Genomic DNA, 19,936 nt, shown 5'->3' with positions numbered 1-19,936 from the left:
GTAATTACACTATGACCCAACGTAGCACTTTTTTTTTTTTTTTTTTCTCTCCATTACTTTCATGCAATGCTTTAAGCTGCAGAATGAGAGACTTGAAGCCAGGTTTAGCCAATAATGTGCCTGGGGCTTTGTTTGGTGTGTGCTTTTGCTTTTGTTCGGGCTTGGGGAGGTGGGAGGGTGCAGAGGTACTGGAATGCACTGGGATCCTTCTACTCCAGAAGCAGAGAAACCTATTTGCTGCTCTTAGAAGGAAATTTAAGAAAGCATGGCCAAAAAATGGCTCCTGAAACTAGTTCTCAGTTGCACAGAGTAATTATAGTAGGATGCATGAAGATGCAGAATGTAACAGTGCAGGAGAAGTGACTTGTTTATTTTCTGAGTGTGAGAATCTGAGGGCTTGACTATAAAATTTGGTAGATCTGACAGATCTAAAAATCGAGGTTTTTAGCATGCTTATATGTTGGGATATGTTGACCTCCTGGTGGTAATGATGGCTGCACAATTATGAGCAGTTATACTTGTCTGTTTTTATGTAGTTTGGAAATTGAGGTCAAATTAGCAAAACACAGATAAATAAATACTCTGTTCTGTTGCTCCCTGCCTTCCACCCCCGCCACCATGTGGAGCAAATGGTCTGATGTGCTTTCTTTCAGAAGACAGAAAATGCTTCGTTTCCTTAAAATATCATCCCACGTACATGATCAGTGGAACTAAACTGTAATGAGCTTCCTGTCACTGTAAAAGTTACTAATTTATCTAATAGCACCCATGTGTATCTGCTGGATACTGGATTTCTGTAGAGGTTAAAGTGTTTATTTACTTCTTTGTCTGTTTTTTTTACCACACACACATTAGAAAAAGTGCTTTCTGGAATCCTAGCTGAAAAATGCCTACCTGGTACGTCTTCTCAGCCAGTAACTTCAGATCAGTTTTAAGTCTGAAGTTTGGGTTAGAGGCCAGTGACAGAACAGAAATCATTACAAAACAAATTAGCAAAATCGCCAGTGTAAAGGCAAATGCTGCATTCCAATCCCTAAATGCGCTGTTAATCAGGAAGCAGGAGGAGCAAAGGCAATAATTTCTGAAGATATTTTTGTCTTTTATGATAGCAAAAAATAACCTCATGCTACTAGTAAAACAGCTGTTTTTTTGTCTGCTTAATATTTAAGACTAATAACTCAAACACTTCCAGATATTAAGCAGAGACACTGCTTTCCTTCAAATGAACATTTATAGCTCTCACAGAAGAGGCAGCTGCCATGGAGGCCCTGGTCATGTACTAAATCTTGGGTACTTATCCCCTATGCCGTGAAATTGAGAGCAGCAGGAACAAGCCCTAGATTGGCCGTGTTTTTTAAAAACTCGGTTGTTTTTATCAGTCTGGCTAAACACCTCCTGTAAGTAAATCCTCTTTGTTTTTCAGCTTGTCCAGGAGTTCAATACCCAGGTGGCTCTGTACCGGGAGCTGGTGATTTCAATTGGGGATGTCTCAGTTACCTGCCCTTCTCTGCATGCGGAAATGCACAAAACTCGAACCCGGGGATGTGAGATGGCCTACCAGGCTCATCAAAAACTAGCAGCAATTTCTGGGTAGGAGTTACTTACGTTTAATTAACGCTGTACTCACATGCGTGTCTTTGCTAAATGCTACATTATGGAAACTGTCAAGAAAAGCATTAACTTGTGTTTCAGTTTCGGGCCTAGAGATGTGTGACCACAAATTCTACAGAATGCTCATACCCTTATGATAGTGCAGTTTGGGGTGAAATTCTGGTCTCCTTACAAAGATGGTATCCTACTGATTTCGCTGGGTGCTTTCACGTAAGATGAACAGGATTTTACTCAGCGTCACAAGACAACTTACAAAGATCATGGGAGAAGCCTTGCCTTTCAGGGGTGAAATAGCACTATCTTTCTGCCCAATCCTTTATTGGGTATTCCTAACTGAACAGTTAGAGACACACAGCTCAGCTCAACTAAAGACTTAACAAAATGAAATGAAAAAATAATTAGGTGAAAATTACATAAGGGTAGGGCAAACACATACACTATTGAGAGAACTTGTATTTAAATTCTGCATGTTTTTAAATCCTTATTTGTGTTGAAATGAGGATTGAAGCTTTGCTAGCATATAATGTTTTCATTTATTGCATTACACATGTTCCTTTCCATGGTGACAGAATGTATCATCACATACTTGAGACTCTGCCTCACTACAAGATATACCAGCATAAGTAGCTGTTTCTTACAAAATGGGAATTCATGCTGATTACACAAAGTCTAATTACTTGTGGGTTCTTCACTGTATGGTGACTAGGGCATTTGTATGAACACACGTTCCTGAGTTGAGTCTCTCTGACGACACTGTCAGAACTTTCTGCACCCACCGTATATGCCATAAACCATTGTGTACCACTGGGAAAAAAAAAAAAAAACCACATATTTTTGCAGCTCTGCATAATCCCTGTTGAAATTCTTTCGTCACTTTAATCTATATGAGAAATCTGTCATAGGTTTAGTGGAAAGACCACACTAACAAACTAAACAGAAGAAAACAATAGTTGGCCATTTTTATAGAATTGTCAACCTTTTCAGATGTGATTTTGTGCAAAGACTCTTAAGTTTATATTGTGACCTCTGATTTGTTCCTGAAACAAAACGTGTGCTTATAACTTATTAAAGTCTGTGAGAATTTAAAAAAAAAAAACAACCAACCAACACATACAGTTCTTTTTAACCAGTGCACTCAAAATGTGGAAGCAAACAGTAGTGAAACTGATCTTTTGCACTTTCAGACTCAAAAGAGACTAATACAAACCAAAATAATACATCTGAATAGCAGAACCTATCTTGTATCTTTTAATTTATTTTTTTTTCCATAAAGAAAACAATTGTTACAATCTCATGTAGAAGTACGGAGTTCTTTAAGTAATCATTTCACAGCTGAGAGTCTGTCATATACACAAAGATGTCCTGAAGGTTGTGCAGTTGCTGCGAGATTGACATTTAGCTAATCTAAAACTGTTTTAAATAACTGTGATAATAATGTGATATCCATAACAACTGGTAGGTGTTAGAAACCCTCTGGAAATTACTTGTTTGGTTTGACAGACATTTTACAAGATGTGCTTCGCATCCCCTCCCTCCTACAGCTGAGGAAAGCCATATGAGCCAACTTAACTTGTTTGGTGTATCTGTGAGGAGAGATGGGAGATGAAGGTGCAGAAAAGATTCAGTGTAGAAAAGAAATAGGAGGAGAGGAGTAATAAATAGTCTCAGAGGTTCGGTTTTCAATTCAGTAGGAAGAGTGATGTAGTGCATATGGCATAGGATCTGGAATGGGAACCTAATTTGGTGGGAATAAAAAGTATCAGCAAGAAAAATACTTAGGGTCAGGAATGTATTGAATCATCCTCGTTATTAAATAGTCAGGAGAGTAGTGTATTGCTCACAAACCGCTGATAGTCAGCAGATGGGTCAAAGGCTCGTTTAGTTCACTGCTTTAGTTCAGAATGCACAGTACTGCATTGTGCAAACTTACGGGTTACACAATCATTTCCATTTTCCAAAGCTTGTTAAAGAAAGCCTACTCCTTCCCCACCCAGAGAGAATAATAGCAATTAGCTAATTATGTTACTAGACTGTAAAATTTCATTACGTATCAGCATTCTATTAGTTAAGGTCATTAGTAATGTTCAGCTACTCTCTAAATGACCTGAGCTGTTGCAGGGCATTCTTTCTTTCAAGAAGTTGTCATCACTGTCTAGAACAATGTGAAGTTCATTAATCTTGTTTGTGCTGATGTCTTCCTCGGAAAATTAACGGACAGCTTCATTTTGTGCTTCCTGTTTGAATGCATCAAGATTTGAGACTCTTAAATGCACTCCTGATCCTAGCATCTGGAAGAGGCACCTATTTCCCTTCCTAACTCACGTGTTCTATGAGAGTAGGGAAGGTAACAAAGAGGAAAGCTGCAAAGATATGGAAAGAAACAAGAACAGATCCACTAGTGCTAAGAAAAGCAGCTCTGGAAGAAATTTTGGAAATTGTGGGAAGGTAAAGAAATGTTGAGGTGGAGATAATGCATTAGGAACTGAGCAGGATAGAAGTCATGAGGAGGAAAAAACTTTAATCATGGTGATAAGCAGTTCTGGAATACTAGATGGACATCAGAGTAGGACAGTGGTGTAATATGAACAAGAGAAGACTGCCCGTAGAGCTGTAGAAAAAGTATACACTGAGATGCCAATAAAAAGGAGATTCAGCTAGGGAAATGGAAGAAATGAAAGCCACGCTTAGATTTTAAAAACTGAGAGAAAGAAAAACAAAGGAGATGATGCCAAAGATAGGAAAATAGCAAGGAAAGATGAAATCGCATGAAGTCTGCCCTGGATTAGACCATATCACCCCATCTAGCTCAAACCTGACAGCTGCCAGTAGCAGAGAGTTCGTAAAAAAGCATATAAAAGCAGTCTGTGTATAGAATGATGCCTTCTCTCCTATACTTGCCACTACCCAGCAATCCGTAGTTTCAGGGTTTCCTGAGCCAAAAGCTGCATCTGAACAATTTGTATCTGACAAATATGAGTTCTCACAGAAGATTGCAGGATTTGTCTAAATAGGAAGGTCTTTTACACAGAAAATGCTGAGGGTGAATAACAACATCTTTAGACTGTGGTGTGTTTAAAAATGTTACAAATTAATTTACAAAAATAAAAGATTATTGAGAAAGGAAACTTCAATCTCCAATTTAATGGGGCCTAATAGCTATTACATCCTCTTCTTAACTTTCTCTCTTACGTGTTTTTCTTGTAGAAATAAGTGAAATCTTATCAAAGAGTAAATACATGCCTGATCTTATCAACACTATCATGGCTTTCAGGGAATACAGATTAGAAATAAAAATAATTTAAATTAAAATATACTAGTTGATGATCTTTTAGGAATGCAAATTAAACTCTTCAGTGGTGGTTTTCTCAGGACTTAAGGTCAATTCCTACTCACCCACACTCATACTAGAAATTGTTTGTGATTTTTACTGAGCTGCTTCTGAAGGAAGTGAGTACAGTTTTGCTCTTTGATTACATTTTCTGTTGTATTAATTTTTCAGAAATTAAATATCTCTAATTAATTACGTTGCACCTTGCAGTACCAGATGTTGTGGTCAAAACCAGAGAAAGCAAAGCAGCAAGAAAATGAGTCAGGAAGATATTTTTTGCAACAGAAAAGAAAGGAAAAATGCTGGCAACACGAAGAAGATGGCGGGGGGGGTGGGCAAGCTGCAAATCTCTGTTTTGGAAGGGGATCGGCTTTATGGAATGATACAGGCTGATGGTATTTTAGAAGTCATCAAGCAGAGCCGGCCTTAGAGGTGAAGTAGACTAAGTCTGGGGTATAAATGGAAAGATAACTCAGAACTGTATTTTAAGATACAGGTCTGCACAACTGTGCACACGCTTTTGTAAATGTGCCTTTCATGTGCTGAAGCACTTGATACGCTTACATAATGCGAGTGCTTCTGTGTGTGCTTGGCACGCTGAAACCAGAACTGGCAGTCTCTCCGTGACAGCCTGATATATATGTTGACAGTGGCGCTTTTCAGCATGAAATGAACCTCTTGTGAGGAGCTCGGGGGCGCATGGCAATGTGCATCTGTGCGAACGTGGCTTTGAAAGGGGTTGTCCTCTGTTGTTCAGGCTGGGGGTGTGAAGTCCAGAATCTAAGGAGGAATAAGCCCATACACCAGTACAGGCTGGGGGACAACCCCCTGGAAAAGAGGCTCTGCAGAAAAGGACCTGGGTTGTGCTGGTGGACACCAAGTCGAACGTGAGCCAGCACTGTGCCCCTGTGGGGAGGTGTTAAGAAGGTGTTGCCAGCAGGTTGAGGGAATTGATCCTTCCCTCCTACTGAGCACTGTTGAGGCCATATCTAGAGTACTGTGCCCAGTTCTGGGCTCCCTAGTAGAAAAGGGAAAGGGACATATTGGAGACAGTCTAGTCAATGCTGATGATTAAGAGCATGCAACGTCTGACATACAAGGAGTGGCTGACAGACCTGAGCTTGGAAGGGGATCTTATCAATGTGTGCAGAAAATACCTGGTGGGATAGCGTAAAGAAGACACAGCCAGCCTCCTCTTCTCAGTAGTATCCAGTGACAGGAGAGCAGGCATAAATTGAAATACAGAAAATCTGATTTAAAGATTTTTAAAATCCTTTTTTTGCTGCAAGGTTGGTAGAGTATTGAAACAGGTGCCCTGATAGGATGTGGATTCTCCATCCCTGGAGATACTCAGAACTCAACTGGACATGGACCTTAGTAACTTGCTCTAGCTGACACTGCTTTGAGGAAGAGGATTGTACTAGATTAGTTCTAGATGACCCTTCCGGCATCTGACAGCAGTCACTGTAAATCTTCTCATTGGGAAAATTCCAAGATAAAGTTTCCTTATTTGACATTGAGGTGCATCTGTTACTTTTATAAAAGAGTTGATAATGTAACATCCCCTAGGTTCAAGAAAAGTTAAGGAAGTAGACCTAAAAATCACATCCTGGTTGCATTCCCGTCTTTATTGCAGTGCACAAAAAAGTTACCATAGTGTTGCTTTAAGTATGTATTTACATAATTTCTACTATTGTTTTCCTTTGCAATCTACAGTAGAGTTCCAGTGTTTTCAATAAGCAGTAGAGGTTAATTTCTCCAACCTATTTAATATTAGATCAGTTCCTAAGGTTGTGTTAAAACATTCTATTGACAGCCAGTTGTCTCCAAATTTTTATTAAACTGTCTGTATTTCCCCAAGTTATGACACCTAAAAATTATCATCTGCTTTCTAAAGCACACAAGCTTTCTAAAGCGTAAAAAGGTTGCTCCAAAATATTTTACAAATTAAGAGAAAAGGAGACTTCGGGCTTATAACTTAATGAAAGCTGCATTAACACAGACATAACAGAAACCATTTTAACTGTTTGACTTCAGATGCTAAATAAAACACTGCTGGCAGGCAGTATAGCTGAGCAGAAGCAAATGTAGCAACACATAGCTTAACAGGGAAGAATTTTTATAACCATGAATCAAAAGCAAGGTGATGCCAGCAGACAGAGCAACAGGCTAGAGCCCTGCCCAAGCTAGATACCAGTCAAGCAGCAGATATGGAGATCTCTGCCCTCCCTGGATATCTTTTTGATCCCTGGCGGTGGACTCCTCTAAGGGTGTATGCCAGAGGCAGGGAGAGTGATTTTAATGTTGATCCCTGGAGTTCTGAATCCCAAGCACAGCCCCTGTATCCTACCTCAGTTGCAGTCAGCATTGTTTCAACAGCCAGGTGAAAGTTAAGAATAAAGTAGGTGCTTCACAGATGCTGGCACCGTGGTACCCAGAATGTGGCCTGAGGAGAGTATAATCAAATATTAAAAATAATGTGTTGACATGTAAGAAAACCAAGCTGTCAATAAAGAATCAGTACTGTTATATATGATAGTACCAACAGCACTATGCTCCCTGAATTCACACTGGGGGGAGGGAGGAAGTTTGCCAAAATGTTGCAGATATTTAAAACAGTAAGACCTTCAAAATCTGACCTTCAAAATCCTGTTAAGTAAGTACAAAATGTTGAGATTCTCTGCTTCTGAAAACTGTTGGAAATCAGACTTTCCATTTGCACTCACAGGCGTATACTAAAATCATCTCAGTAAGGTGTTCCAGTCTGACAGGCCAGATCCCACAGTTCTTACAGGCATTGAATAGTACCTTACTCAGTCCTGATGACTTAACTGGGACTGTCCACAATGAGGAGTCAGGGAGATCTTTGTCTTCTCCAAAGAAGAGCTTTCAGAATCTGGAGCAGGTTCATTTCTGAGCATTCTTACTGTAAAAAGTTTTGTTTTCCCTCAGCCTTTACATTCAGCTTCTGTAAACTTTTACTGAAACTTTCTTAAAAAAACTTTCTTAAGATTTTCTTGTGATTTTGAGCGTATCAAATTCTAGGGGCAAATTCTCACTATATTTGTTCCACTTTGTTTTAGAATATCTTCACTGGTTTCTCAATCATGAAGTGACTCTAGATTTACTACTGCCTGTAAGACACTGCACCTGTTGCAGTGACTCCAGTCCCATTTTTGAGTAATGGGAGTTGTTCTCCATGGAAAAGTTTAGGGAGTAAGCTCAGATATGGACATTTTGTGAACATACTCTTTATGGATAAGCTAGTGCACAATAGTGCAGTAAAGAAACCATAGCTTACTCCTTTCTCAGAAGAATAAGATGCACATACATTGTTCTCACTAGATTCCGTTGGAAAAGTGTCTCTAATTATAGAAGCTATGTGCATCTAAAATGATGCAAAGTGACGCTGAAAATCTAAGGCCATTTTCTCTGGAACTGGAAGGTGGGTTCTGTTGTTGAAAGTGAAGTCTGTTTACTCCATTTGAGTAGCAAGTTGAAAAAGAAATCATTTAAGTCAGATACCTCAAGTCCTAATAGGTCCATTCAGAAAGCAGATAATGGAGGAGAAAGCAAGGTTACTTACTAAAGCTAGAGTTCTCAAAATAGCTAACCTCGACAGACTCCCTTTTCCTTTGTACCTTTGTCTTTGGAACTGTGCTCTAATAGGCAGTTGGGACTTCAAGATGCAAGGTATTAATATCTCCCTTTATAGATCTGTCTTTCATAACTGGAGGCCGGATTTAGTAAAGGGCAAATATACCTAAAAGCGAATTTAGTGTTTACTTCTCTGTGTCCAAAACAGCAATTCTGAAAGCCTGAAAGTTCTACAGCTGCAGTAGGAGTGTAACTTTGTTTTGACAAATCAGAAGAGATTAGCACCTTGCTTAATGGTGAACCTAATCAGCAGGCAGAAGAGAGGTGTTCTTGCTTGGCCAAGCTCCGATGATCTTGATCCTGTAGGTGCTGTCAGAGCATCCTCAGAGCCTAACACATACTTAGAATTTTGGACTCCTCACAAAACACGGTGGCATCTGCCAGTTTCTTTTGGACCTAAGCTGCAGGTGAGTCAACTTAATTTCCAGAACACTTGCACCTAACTCCCAGAAAAATGCCCTCACTGCAGTCAGGGGAAGGTGGGAGCTAAGATTAGGATGGACATCATCTTTGTCAGTCACTGATTTGCACCTATCTCCCATCTCATTCTCAACTAGCACGTTCACAGCACTGCCACTGCTGAGACTCTCAAGGACTGTGCTGGTGAGCCTGCTACCTCTGTGAAGGATCCTCTGACAGAGGAGAGGCTTCAAGGATTCACACAAACCACCACACTCTCCCCAGCAGGCACAGAGCAGCGTGGCTTTTCCTCTGTGATATGACCTGAAGCTGTGAGGGAGCTGCAGGGAAGGAGGAGGCATGTTGCCATCTTCTGACCCAGTGGGCAGGCTATTGTGCTCAAGGCAGCAAAACAGTGTAGAGGTCCACACCTACTTGGGTTTCAAGCAGTGCCTGTACAGGATAAAAATTGTAAGTTGTTAAAGAGGTTCCTTGGTAGTAAGGAGAACTTGTGTTCTAGTCCAGGCTCCCATGATTTTTCCTGTGTTTTAAACAGATAAAACATGTAAAGGTGCAGGGGAGCAGAGATTCAGAATTCATATAAATGCTGAGTGTTCTTCACCATTCTGCATCTTACAGAATCTTAGTGGTTGGAAGGGACCTCCAAGATCATCAAGTCCAACGTCTTCAACCTGGTGAACTGTAAACTCATCTTTAACCTGGTGAACTGTAAACTCACCTACACAGTACCTTGGTCTAGGGTTGGCGTAGGCTGTAGGTTTAGGGTGGTTTGGCTTCTGTTTTGACATTCTGTCTGCATTCGGTGCTCCATTCTGGGTCCCAATTACCAACCTGGAAGAGGATACCAAAAAGTAAGGTGGTGATGTATTTTAAGTCATTCACTGGACTGATCTGTTCTATGCATGGATAGCATTCCACTAGGGTTAGATTCCAGGGGGTTTGTTTCTCTAAATTTAACTGGGGAATAATGGAGTATTCCAGCCATAGGTAAGCCTATTTATCTGTAGCAGTGGTTGAAATAACAACTCTGTTTTACGTTATTTTGAGCTACAAAAACTTTTTACATCAGAAATTGAAGTGAAGGAAAACAACCTTCAAAATGTAGCCAGAGAGATTTGGGGACTAAATTACATTGGCAGGCTCCCTTTAGAAATGCTGCAGCATCAGAGCTGACCTTGTTCAGACAATTCAGTGTTTTTGCAAACATTCTTTAAATTCATGCACTTCTCTTGCCCCGTTTTGTCCTTCCTTCAGAATACTGGCTATCACTGTTGGACATAAAAAGCTTTTCAGACTTCTTCTATGAAAGCAATTTTCTTAGGGAGTAATCAGCCTTAGGATCCAGCTGTTAGGTGCACCTATGGAAGCAGGGACTGGGGATATTGAAAAGCCTACTAAACTTTAAGTGTTGACTCTTTTTTTGACAGCTGCTGTTACCTTTTCTTCACTCCACATTTTCTCATAAACTCGTCTCCCTTGTCATCCATTTTCTTCACTGTTTCTTTTCTGGCCTTTTTTTTCCTTGTAGTGCATCTCCAAACAGTAATGAAATTAACATCAAATTTGCTGCTGTCACATTAACTATTTGGAGACTTTTCAGGGCAGATATCTGAATGTACTTATAGCAAGCCCACTGGAATCCACATACATGATCAACAAGAGTAATGAATGCTATGAATATTTATCTTTCTTTTTATGTTTTGGGAAACGTCCTGAAAATCTTTCATTCAACCTCTGACTAATGTTTTAGGTGAATCACTTATTAAATAGGTGTACTAGTACTTATTTTCTCTGAAAAATACTCTATATTATTTAATGCTTTTACATCATAGTTCAGTATTTGAAAGGAAGGCATAATATTCAAATACTATAATTTATTATTGCTATAGAGTTTCCTAAATAAAACAGGAAGATTATATTTTTATCATATTATTTTCCTAAATTCTTTCTTAAAAATTCTCTTTCAAATGTCAATTTGCTGGAAGAGGATGGGATGGTCTTTTTTCAGTAGTGCCCAGTGACAGGACAAGAGGAAATGAGCACCAACTTGAATGTAAGAAGTTCCACCTAAACATGAGGAGGAACTTCTTTACTTTGAGGGTGTCAGAGCAGTGGAATGGGCTGCCCAGGGAGGTGGTGGAGTCTCCTTCTCTGGAGACATTCAAACCCCACCTGGACAAGTTCCTGTGCAACCTGCTGTAGGCGGACCTGGTTCGGCAGGAGGGTTGGGCTAGATGATCTCCAGAGAGCCCTTCCAACCGCATGTGATTTTGTGATTCTGCATTTTAGGCTGTAACATGTAACAGAACATAGCAACTCCTTGCGGTACGTGTTTTGGCATGTCTCAAGTGGAATCAGTCAATGAACTCTTCCTGTGCAAAATCCCGAGTGATACTAACTTATAGCTGTAAATAGTGCTTTAAAAAGGGATTTAGAACTAAATTTTAAAAGGTATTTGAAGACTTACAAATGCAGCTAATGATAAGTCTTTCATGTCATGCTAATGACCCTATGCCCACAAAAATTATGGGTACCACGGAAGCCTACATGAGTTCCAAATTAATGTTAGACTAATCAAAAATATTATTTTCATTTCAGTATTTCTGAGAGGAAATTTATTTATTGCAAAATTTTGCAAAACCCACATTTTTTGAAAAAAGTATACTGTAGTTTCATGCTTGTCTTCACAGATGTGATTAAAAGATGCAGTTGCACTGATGTACGATGAAGACGGCCAAGAAGAGCGCCTTTATGTCCCATTTAGGCCCACTGCACTGAGATCTGTCTAACCAGCATATTTCAGTAATTTTCTTCTCTAGATTTTCACTGAAGCACAGCTGAGGCCGAAGCTGAGAGTGTAGTCATGAGTTTTAAGTGTTTCTTTCCTGATCATTTTCTTAAATACCATTTCATTAAGAAATCCCACATGGCTGCAATTTTTAGTGTTCTACATTTTGCTTACCTTTGTTCTGTAAAGCTTTGGTTATGTTGTTTTCAGAAAATTACTTCTGATTCTCACTGAAGTTCTTATAAATCCAGACTATTTTAGCAGTATGTTCATATATCTTAGGAGAAATGAGAACATGAGATAATCAGAAAAAGACTTCAATGTGGGCTCTTATAATTCCACATATGCTGGATTTTTGCTTCTCATTTCTTAATTCTTTTTCAAGTTTTGTATCAAAGTATTCCTTAATCAGGAATCCTTCCACTGTTATCAATTATATGACGTTTAAATGTTTTAAAATTAAACATATACAGAAGTGCTGGATGTTATTGAATACTGTTTCCTTTTTAATGGATACATTTGCAGGTCTACATTTAGGTTTTCTACATAATTTTTAACTATAAGAGGAATAATACTGTTATTTGTATATGAACAATTATTCACTGCAGGTCTTGCTTTTCTCTCTTACATTCCATTTTTTACCTTGCTATTATTACATTTCATATGAATACTTTCTGTGTGAACATCTCCTGTCAGTATAGGAATTTGACATAAGAATTCAAATACTGTCATACTATATTAAATTACGTGCTCAAAGTTGTTGAACAAACTGATTTCCCATTGCAGAAGAAAGCAAGTTTGCATTTATTCTGTGAGCAAAGAAAATCTGACATTTTGTATCTCTGTCTATGGCAAGACAGATCCGTGCAACTGTACTGTTGCTAACCTTGTCGGCATGTCAGATGGCTAAGTGACAAAATACTTAAAGTGCCATGTTTATACAGCAGTCTCCAATTATTTCTGCAAGTTCTGGAGCTGTTACTGTGGTGAAGCAGATCTGTCCACCCATAAAAATCTCCAACACCAACAAAACAGAGATTGGTCCATGGGGATGGTACGGCAGCTGCCACTGTAGCCCTGGACCATGGGCTGAGGGATGTGGGGCTGTGTGCTGAGGAAGCAGTTCCTTCATGCAGGCTGAGGAACACCAGGGCCCCAAAGTTGTGGTCATTCCAAAGTCTGAGCACTTAAATAAGCTGCAGACCCCCTCAATGTAGTGTACAGCCACGCTATACGTTTTACATCATTCAAGATGTGGAAATGAGTAGTATGTCTGTGAGGCTGCTAATAGAGGGTACTGGATGCCCAAGGAAGACTTTGTGGAAGCATCCTTGCTTCTCAAGCAGAAATAGGCATTTCAAAGAGGAAAAAAAAGTAACACCAGTTCATAAAGTCAAGTGGAGACTAGAGCAGGATTCAAAAATCCAAAGTGAAAAAAATGCAAAGATCTTTATGTTAAAATACTGCTTCCTGAGCACATTTTATCAACAGATGGTTTTTAAAATTTCTTTATCCATATATGAATTTAAACATTTCAGGAAGCTAATGTATTTCTATTTTATCTTTTTTTTTTCTTTTTTTTTGACACATTCAAGTTTTCTCACAGTCTCTCAGCTGTGATTTTTAACTTAACTACTCGTACAGATTTGATCTGTGAAATATCTGATGGGGCTCTCTGAGATTCTTCTACTGTCACTATACCACAATTTCTTTTTCACTTGGAATACTTTTATATGAAGGTACTTGGATATTTGTTTTCAAAAAAGTACTCCAGGACATAAGAAACACCTATTGAAAGCACTCCTAGAAGCATTTGATACATCCAGAATCCCAAATACTACTTTATTCTGAGAAACCTAGTAATGGTCTGCTTGGTGGACTGTTTTCCTTACAGTTTAGAATTGTAGCAGTCATGTTGTTTGACTAAAATAAAAAATAAATGTAAAAAAAAAGGATTATGAGAATATACGGATCTTTTCGGTAATTTTTAATGCAATACAGCTCTTACCCAAATCTCAGTGAAGCTTGCAGAACATTTCCTCTTTAATTTCAATAGCCTTTGTACCAAAATATTTTATCTTATTTTTGAGGAAATGCAAATACATTGTTTCCTTCTTATTATTATTTCACCATCTCTTCATATCTGCTCTGTTTTTCTCATTTTGAAATATGGGAAACCAGAAATCTAAGTTACAGACAGATAACAGGTATCCAGATCACACAAGCACTTTATGGAATGCCCTTTGGAAAAAATTTTATCTTGAAATTTATATTCAAAGTAGGTACTCCAGACAGGAAAAAATGGAAAAGAGAAGTGTCATAAATCAAAGCAGTCATCTGGTTTAGTGTCCTGTGGATGGTCAACAGCAGATGGCATCACTTGCCTGCAGCAGAGTTCCTTCTAAATCCCATATGTTAGTAGTTTGTTGTGACCTAGATCCTACAGCACCAAATACCCAAAGCTTTTCATTCTTTTTCAAGCCTGTCTGGGAAGTCTGACCCTATATGTCCACACAGATCAGAACAAATTTCATAGATCATGTCCCATGAGATACTTGATAGTTTTCAAACATTCTTTTTTCAACTAGTAACCAAAGAAATTACAGAGGAGTGTAGGTACGAGTTCTTACCATTTAAGCTTTGAAGTCTTGTCAAAGATAGAATCGTAAATCATTTATTAATGACTATTAAGTGATTAAGGGGCATTTTAAAGAATTTAGAAGCTTAACTAAAATCAAAGGGGAAATTCACATGCAGTCAAGTTGTACTAGACAATATGGAGGTATACTGGGCTTGAGCCTGTTGGCTGGCACAGACCTGTCTCTGCTCTCGGTACTGGTTTATCAGAGAAATTTATGTGAGAACAACTTGCAGAGGCTGACAAGGCAGGGTGCTGAATAGGAATTTATTTGGGAAACTTAAAAATTGTTGCATATACAACTAATCTGACTGCCACCTTCTTGGTTAGTACAGGTATTTTTTGGAAGGTCTGTGTCATTGTTTGGGTTTGTCTATTACTTTGTAGTGTCTGTCATATGATTTGAAGCTATGACGCTAGCTGAGGCTAGAGCTGAACAAGGCTGACTTGAGAACTCACCCAAAAATTTCTTTCATCTACCTTGACACCATGTCTTCTAATCAGAGGACTGATAATGCACAGAGAGAAAGGGCCTGTTCGGCCCATCTTTGGCTAGTGCAGAGCTCTTATGGGTTTCCCTAAAGTAAAGGCAAGGGACAACCAGCTGAAGGAAAGAACTATGGAAAGGGGGCTTAGAGTTAGAGTTTCTGCGACTGTTGATGGTGAAGCCCGGCATTTTTATTTTTTTTAAAATCTTCTCATAACTCAAAAGCATAATGAGAGACATGTGCAATTTCACTTGGAATTCTGAGTGCTTAGAAGTATCGTGGGATTTTAAGCTTAGCTAGTGTGGTGGTTTAGCCTTGGCCAAAAGCCAGACTCCCACCCAACTGCTTGCTCACGCAATCCTCAGCAGGACATGGAGAGAAAACAGGAAGACAGGAATGAGAAAGCTGGGGGGAGGATGAGGACGAGGAGGTTGCTTACCAACTACTGTTGTGGGCAAAGCAGGTTTTGACTTGGGGAAGATGAACCTAATTCATTGCCAATTAAAATAAAAGTAATTGCTAATTTGGGTAATGGGAAGCAAAAAGACAAACATTAAAACAACACCTTTTCTCCCCCCGTTCCCTGTGCTCAGCTTGACTCCAGACTCCTCTATACCTCACCCCGAGCAGTGCAGGGAGGATGAGGAATGGAGGGCTACAGTCAGTCCACAACAGTTCTGCTTTGCCTCTCCTTCCTCTCCACACTTCCCTCTGCTCTGGCGTGGGCTCCTCCACAGGCTGCAGTTCTTGTCAGGAAAATCTGCTCCAGTATAGGCTCTCCACAGGTGGCAGTTCCTTCAGGAATATCCATCTGCTCTGGTGTGTTCCTCTCTGCAGGCTGCAGGGAATATCTGCTCTGCCATGGAGAACCTCCTCCTCCTTTCGCTGACCTTGATGTTCCCTCTCTTGTTTCTCACGCTTTTTGTTCCCTCTTCCTCTCTTCCTGTGGAGTTTTCTGCCCTTTTTAAAAATAAGTTTTTGAAGAGGTGACACGCACATACTTGGCTGATGGGCTCCCCTGTTACCTGCTGTGGGTCCCCCAAGTGATTGCCAATGGCTTTGTCCTCTAGTGGAACAGTTTGGATAGTCCTTTGGTAATTTACTTCTTGCCCACGCTTGAGTTAATTCAGCCAGTAAAATTCAATTCTGAAGGAATAAATGTAAAAAATTCCAGTCTGTGATACCGATTGTTTCAAAGAAATGTTTTCTGACTAGTACCTGCTAGTACTGGATAAGCTGCTAAGTACATGCACAGCTCTTAAAAATAGTGTGTGATGCTTCTTCTCCTGATAACGTAAAGCCAGGGGTGTGGAGGAATCACAGTATTAATTAATTAGTAATTAATTAATCCATTTTAATGTAAGGTCACTGCATTTGTAGTAATTATCTCATAGAGTGAGTTTACAAAATAATTTTAGAACTTCAACATTAAAAAAAATAAATATAAGACTTCAATAATGCAAGTGATGTTATATTTTTTCCTTTGGGAGTATTTCTGAAAGAGGGGAGCCCACCAGAAAATGGAAGGAACAGTGTATTCAAAATGAGTGTAATTTGCAGACCAGACATGGCCCTTGATTTATCACATAACTTCTGTGGAAGTCTGTGAGATTTTCTTGAATGGATAAGAAAAGTATATATGCTACTGTTATAGTTGTAGCTAAATTGTTGTAGCATGGAAATATCTAAACTGTCATCAACTTGGGAGTTAGAAATGTCTCTACAATATGAATCACTGCATTGTGTTTTTGTTCTCTTTGTATTATCATACACCCAGATTGACTCCATCAGCCTTATCAGAGTAATTGGAGATTTACACTGGTCTAACTGCACAAAATCTGATCACATGTCTTCTGCTATTGAGAGCACTGTTGTAACTGCTTCAAAACAACAATCTGATTTAATAAAAACAACATTGCAACCATTTATGGGTCTGCTAGAAAGAACTAGCACTGCTTTTCCTCTGGCTGGACTAGCATGTTATGTAGCAGTTGCATCAAAGTATTACAGCACGTTAGTAGAGAACAAAAAAATAAATGTTATACGGAAACTGACAGCAATTTTGGACAAAAAAACCCCAACCAACCAACCAACCAAAAAACCCTCAGCAGATGGGAGGAATACAAATAAGAATTTTCTAAAGATCTGTTTAGAAGAAAACATTGTCGTCCGATGGCTTTTCTACTTACATTCAAAATGAATCAGCAAGTCTTTTGTTACCTTTAAAGATGAATGGTTAAGTGATAAAGGAATAAATTATGTGTTTAAGACAGAAAAGCAGAGGCAGGTTCAAGAGTCTGTTGCACCTCAGCTATAATCAGTGGGGCCTCTTGCCCTCATTATCTAAGTATTTGTCTCCTCTGCAGTATTTGTCACATTCTTAATTCTAGCAGAAGAACCCTAATGTGTGAGGTAGGTCTTAGTTCAGGATCCTCTTTGTAGCTGCTATTTATTTCTAAACTGCACTCTTTCTGATACTAAATTAAAAGACAATCTACAGGATAATAATTGTGGACAGTGATTTTTCCACAGTTTACCAAGCCAATTTATATTCCTTTTCATTGTAAGTACATATATGGTGCTGAAGGTAGTATTTGATTAATTAGTTTTCACTTCTGATTTGTCAAGGGTTTATTTTCCTTTAGCTTTTGAAGAAAAGCAGTCTTCATTGTATGCCTAGATTGTCGTTTCAGCTTGTAATACTTTAAAACTATTGACACTGTTCATAAAATTAATACTTTTTCTTAGCACAGAATTTGTCAAAACAGTACTTTTAAAAGGTATATCAAACCCTTCATATAACTTAGCTACTCTTTTAACCAGAGATAATACATCAGTATGTATTTTTGAATATTGTTGATAGTAAAATGCTGCTTTATTTTAAATGTGTGAGTAAAATTTTGAAGTTAAATTCATAATTAGACCACAATCTTTTTTAAGTTCCGGTAGTTTTAAGTTTCACTAATTTCAATTAAACTATAAATGTTGACACCTGCGGGAATTCAGAAAAACTGGAAGACATTTTTCAGTTGTAACCAACTTTTGGCAGTACAATAAAATAATCTCTAAACTATTTTGGAAAAAAGTTAAAATTGTAAATGGAATTTTAACTCTATCTTTTCATATTAAGGAGGGGCATTTTCATTATGTTTATTTTTGTATTTTAAAATTATTATTCTAAGAACTGCATTTATTCGCCTTTCTTATGTGTACTGCGTTCTATATGGTTGGTATAAGAGCTCCCTCTATAGGTTTTATTTTAAGTATCAGTGTAGGAAAATGTAAACGAAAATAAATTCCACCTCTTGTCAGTGCTCCATAAACACATTCAATTGAACAAAATGACCTGTTTTTTAAAAAACAGAGTTTCAAACATTATAGATTTATTTAAGTTACATTTACAAAAATTTATACTTTTAATTTTAATAGTAGCGTGATAAACTACATAACTTCAGCTACTGTTATATAAAGGAATAAACCAGCATTTTCTCTTTTGTAACTACTTTTAATACACATAGCTCTCAGAGCTCTCAAACTGCAGAAGTATGGCTCACAGGAGTATGAATTTCTCATCAACTGAGTAGTATTCACATCTTTGAATAAGGACTTCTACCCTTTATGACACCCTGGTGGTATAATATTCATGTGACAATTTCAGAAGTTTCTAGTAAGGGAGAGAATCTGAAACTATTTCATATACAGCTATCAGCATAATTTAGCAGAGAGATTAAAAAGGAAAGTCGGAGCCAAATGATCTGCCAGTTTTCCCTAGACATCAGCAAGTGTTTCTAAGTCAAATTAGTAATCCTACAGACCTCATGGTGGAAAATGTGTTGCGGGTAGTAATAAGCCAACCGTCTGGCTTTCTTTCATACAGAGTTTTTATTACTAAAAAAACTCCAAACTAATCTCTGTATGAGGGAACCCATTCTCTTAGTTCTATTTGAAAACCAAAGCCTCCTTTTTGCTAGTGAAGCCCAGGCAGGAGTGAAGCCTGACAGTTATTAAGCAATATGCCGGCATGTATGCACCTATGAACTTTATCCCACGGGCAAAATACTTGCATATGCACATGTATGCCCATCTCACCATTTCCCCTTCCTCTTGTTCAGGAACATGTGTGTCTTGCTGCTTCACTGGCAATCTAAGAGTCTTTCTCAGAGAAGTAGAATTCCATCAATTTTATCTTTAGTCCCTTTCTACGTGGGCCATTCATTGCATTCGTCTTACGAAAGGCAGCAGTGTTCCCTTGTGAGATGAAGTGTCCCCAGGATGCCACAATCTGTGTATCCTAATGCTGTAATGGTTATCAGTACCTCTTTGTCTTACCTAAGTGGATAGGGAGAAGGAAGAAAATTTCTCCCCATTCCACAAGGGATGCAGGAAATGAGCGTAATTCCTATTCACAGCCTCATGGCAGCTGTGCTCAGAAGCCAGCAATTGGGAACTGGTATTTGGCTCATGGGCAGGTGCTCAGTGCCGTGCTGGCTCTCATACGTCCAGCTGCACATGAGCTTATTAAACAGCTCCCTTGAGAACACAATTTAGCACAGCAGTTGTATGAGATTGTGTTACATGAGATTTCTCTTCAGCATCTAAGTGGTCTTCATAAAGAAATCAGAGGGACTAACTGGAACAAAGGTAGCTGACTTTGGGGCTTAATAATACAAGTTTGCACGAACTTCTCTTTGTAAGTATATATTAATTTGGTATATAGCTATTTAATAATAAACATATCATAATCAGCATTCTGAAAGTTATGTCTGTACTAGCCCCCTGGTCAGCTTTCCTCATGGCATGATGCTGAACCTACAGAAATAGATTACTGAGAGAAGTGAAATTGATGACACTTTAAAGGGAAATTTTAAGCCCACTATGCAGAAGGTACTTCAGGGATTATAAAAGAAATCATTGTGTACATTGGCATCAGACCATGTGGCTTTCAGAGATTTCAGAGGGTAAATCATGTACGACCAATCTGATAGCCTTCTATGATGCCATGACCG

The 19,936-nt window shown here is 38.7% G+C and overlaps 1 protein-coding gene across 2 annotated transcripts in view; it reads left to right on the top strand.

Annotated features, from left to right (window-relative positions):
- The first annotated feature begins 1,428 nt into the window (after window positions 1-1,428).
- The window catches only part of RGS7BP (regulator of G-protein signaling 7 binding protein), a 40,493-nt gene continuing 21,985 nt past the window's right edge, over window positions 1,429-19,936 (top strand). For both annotated transcript variants that reach the window (XM_014965116.1, XM_014965115.1), the window contains exon 1: window positions 1,429-1,590. In XM_014965116.1, coding sequence (XP_014820602.1) covers window positions 1,520-1,590 — 71 coding nt within the window. In that variant the 5' untranslated portion in view covers window positions 1,429-1,519. The remainder of the gene's footprint in view (window positions 1,591-19,936) is intronic.

The sequence above is a fragment of the Calidris pugnax genome, unplaced genomic scaffold (genome assembly GCF_001431845.1).
Source record: "Calidris pugnax isolate Ruff unplaced genomic scaffold, ASM143184v1 scaffold273, whole genome shotgun sequence".
Classification (NCBI taxonomy): Eukaryota; Metazoa; Chordata; class Aves; order Charadriiformes; family Scolopacidae; genus Calidris; species Calidris pugnax.
This window is presented reverse-complemented; position numbering and strand designations above follow the sequence as displayed.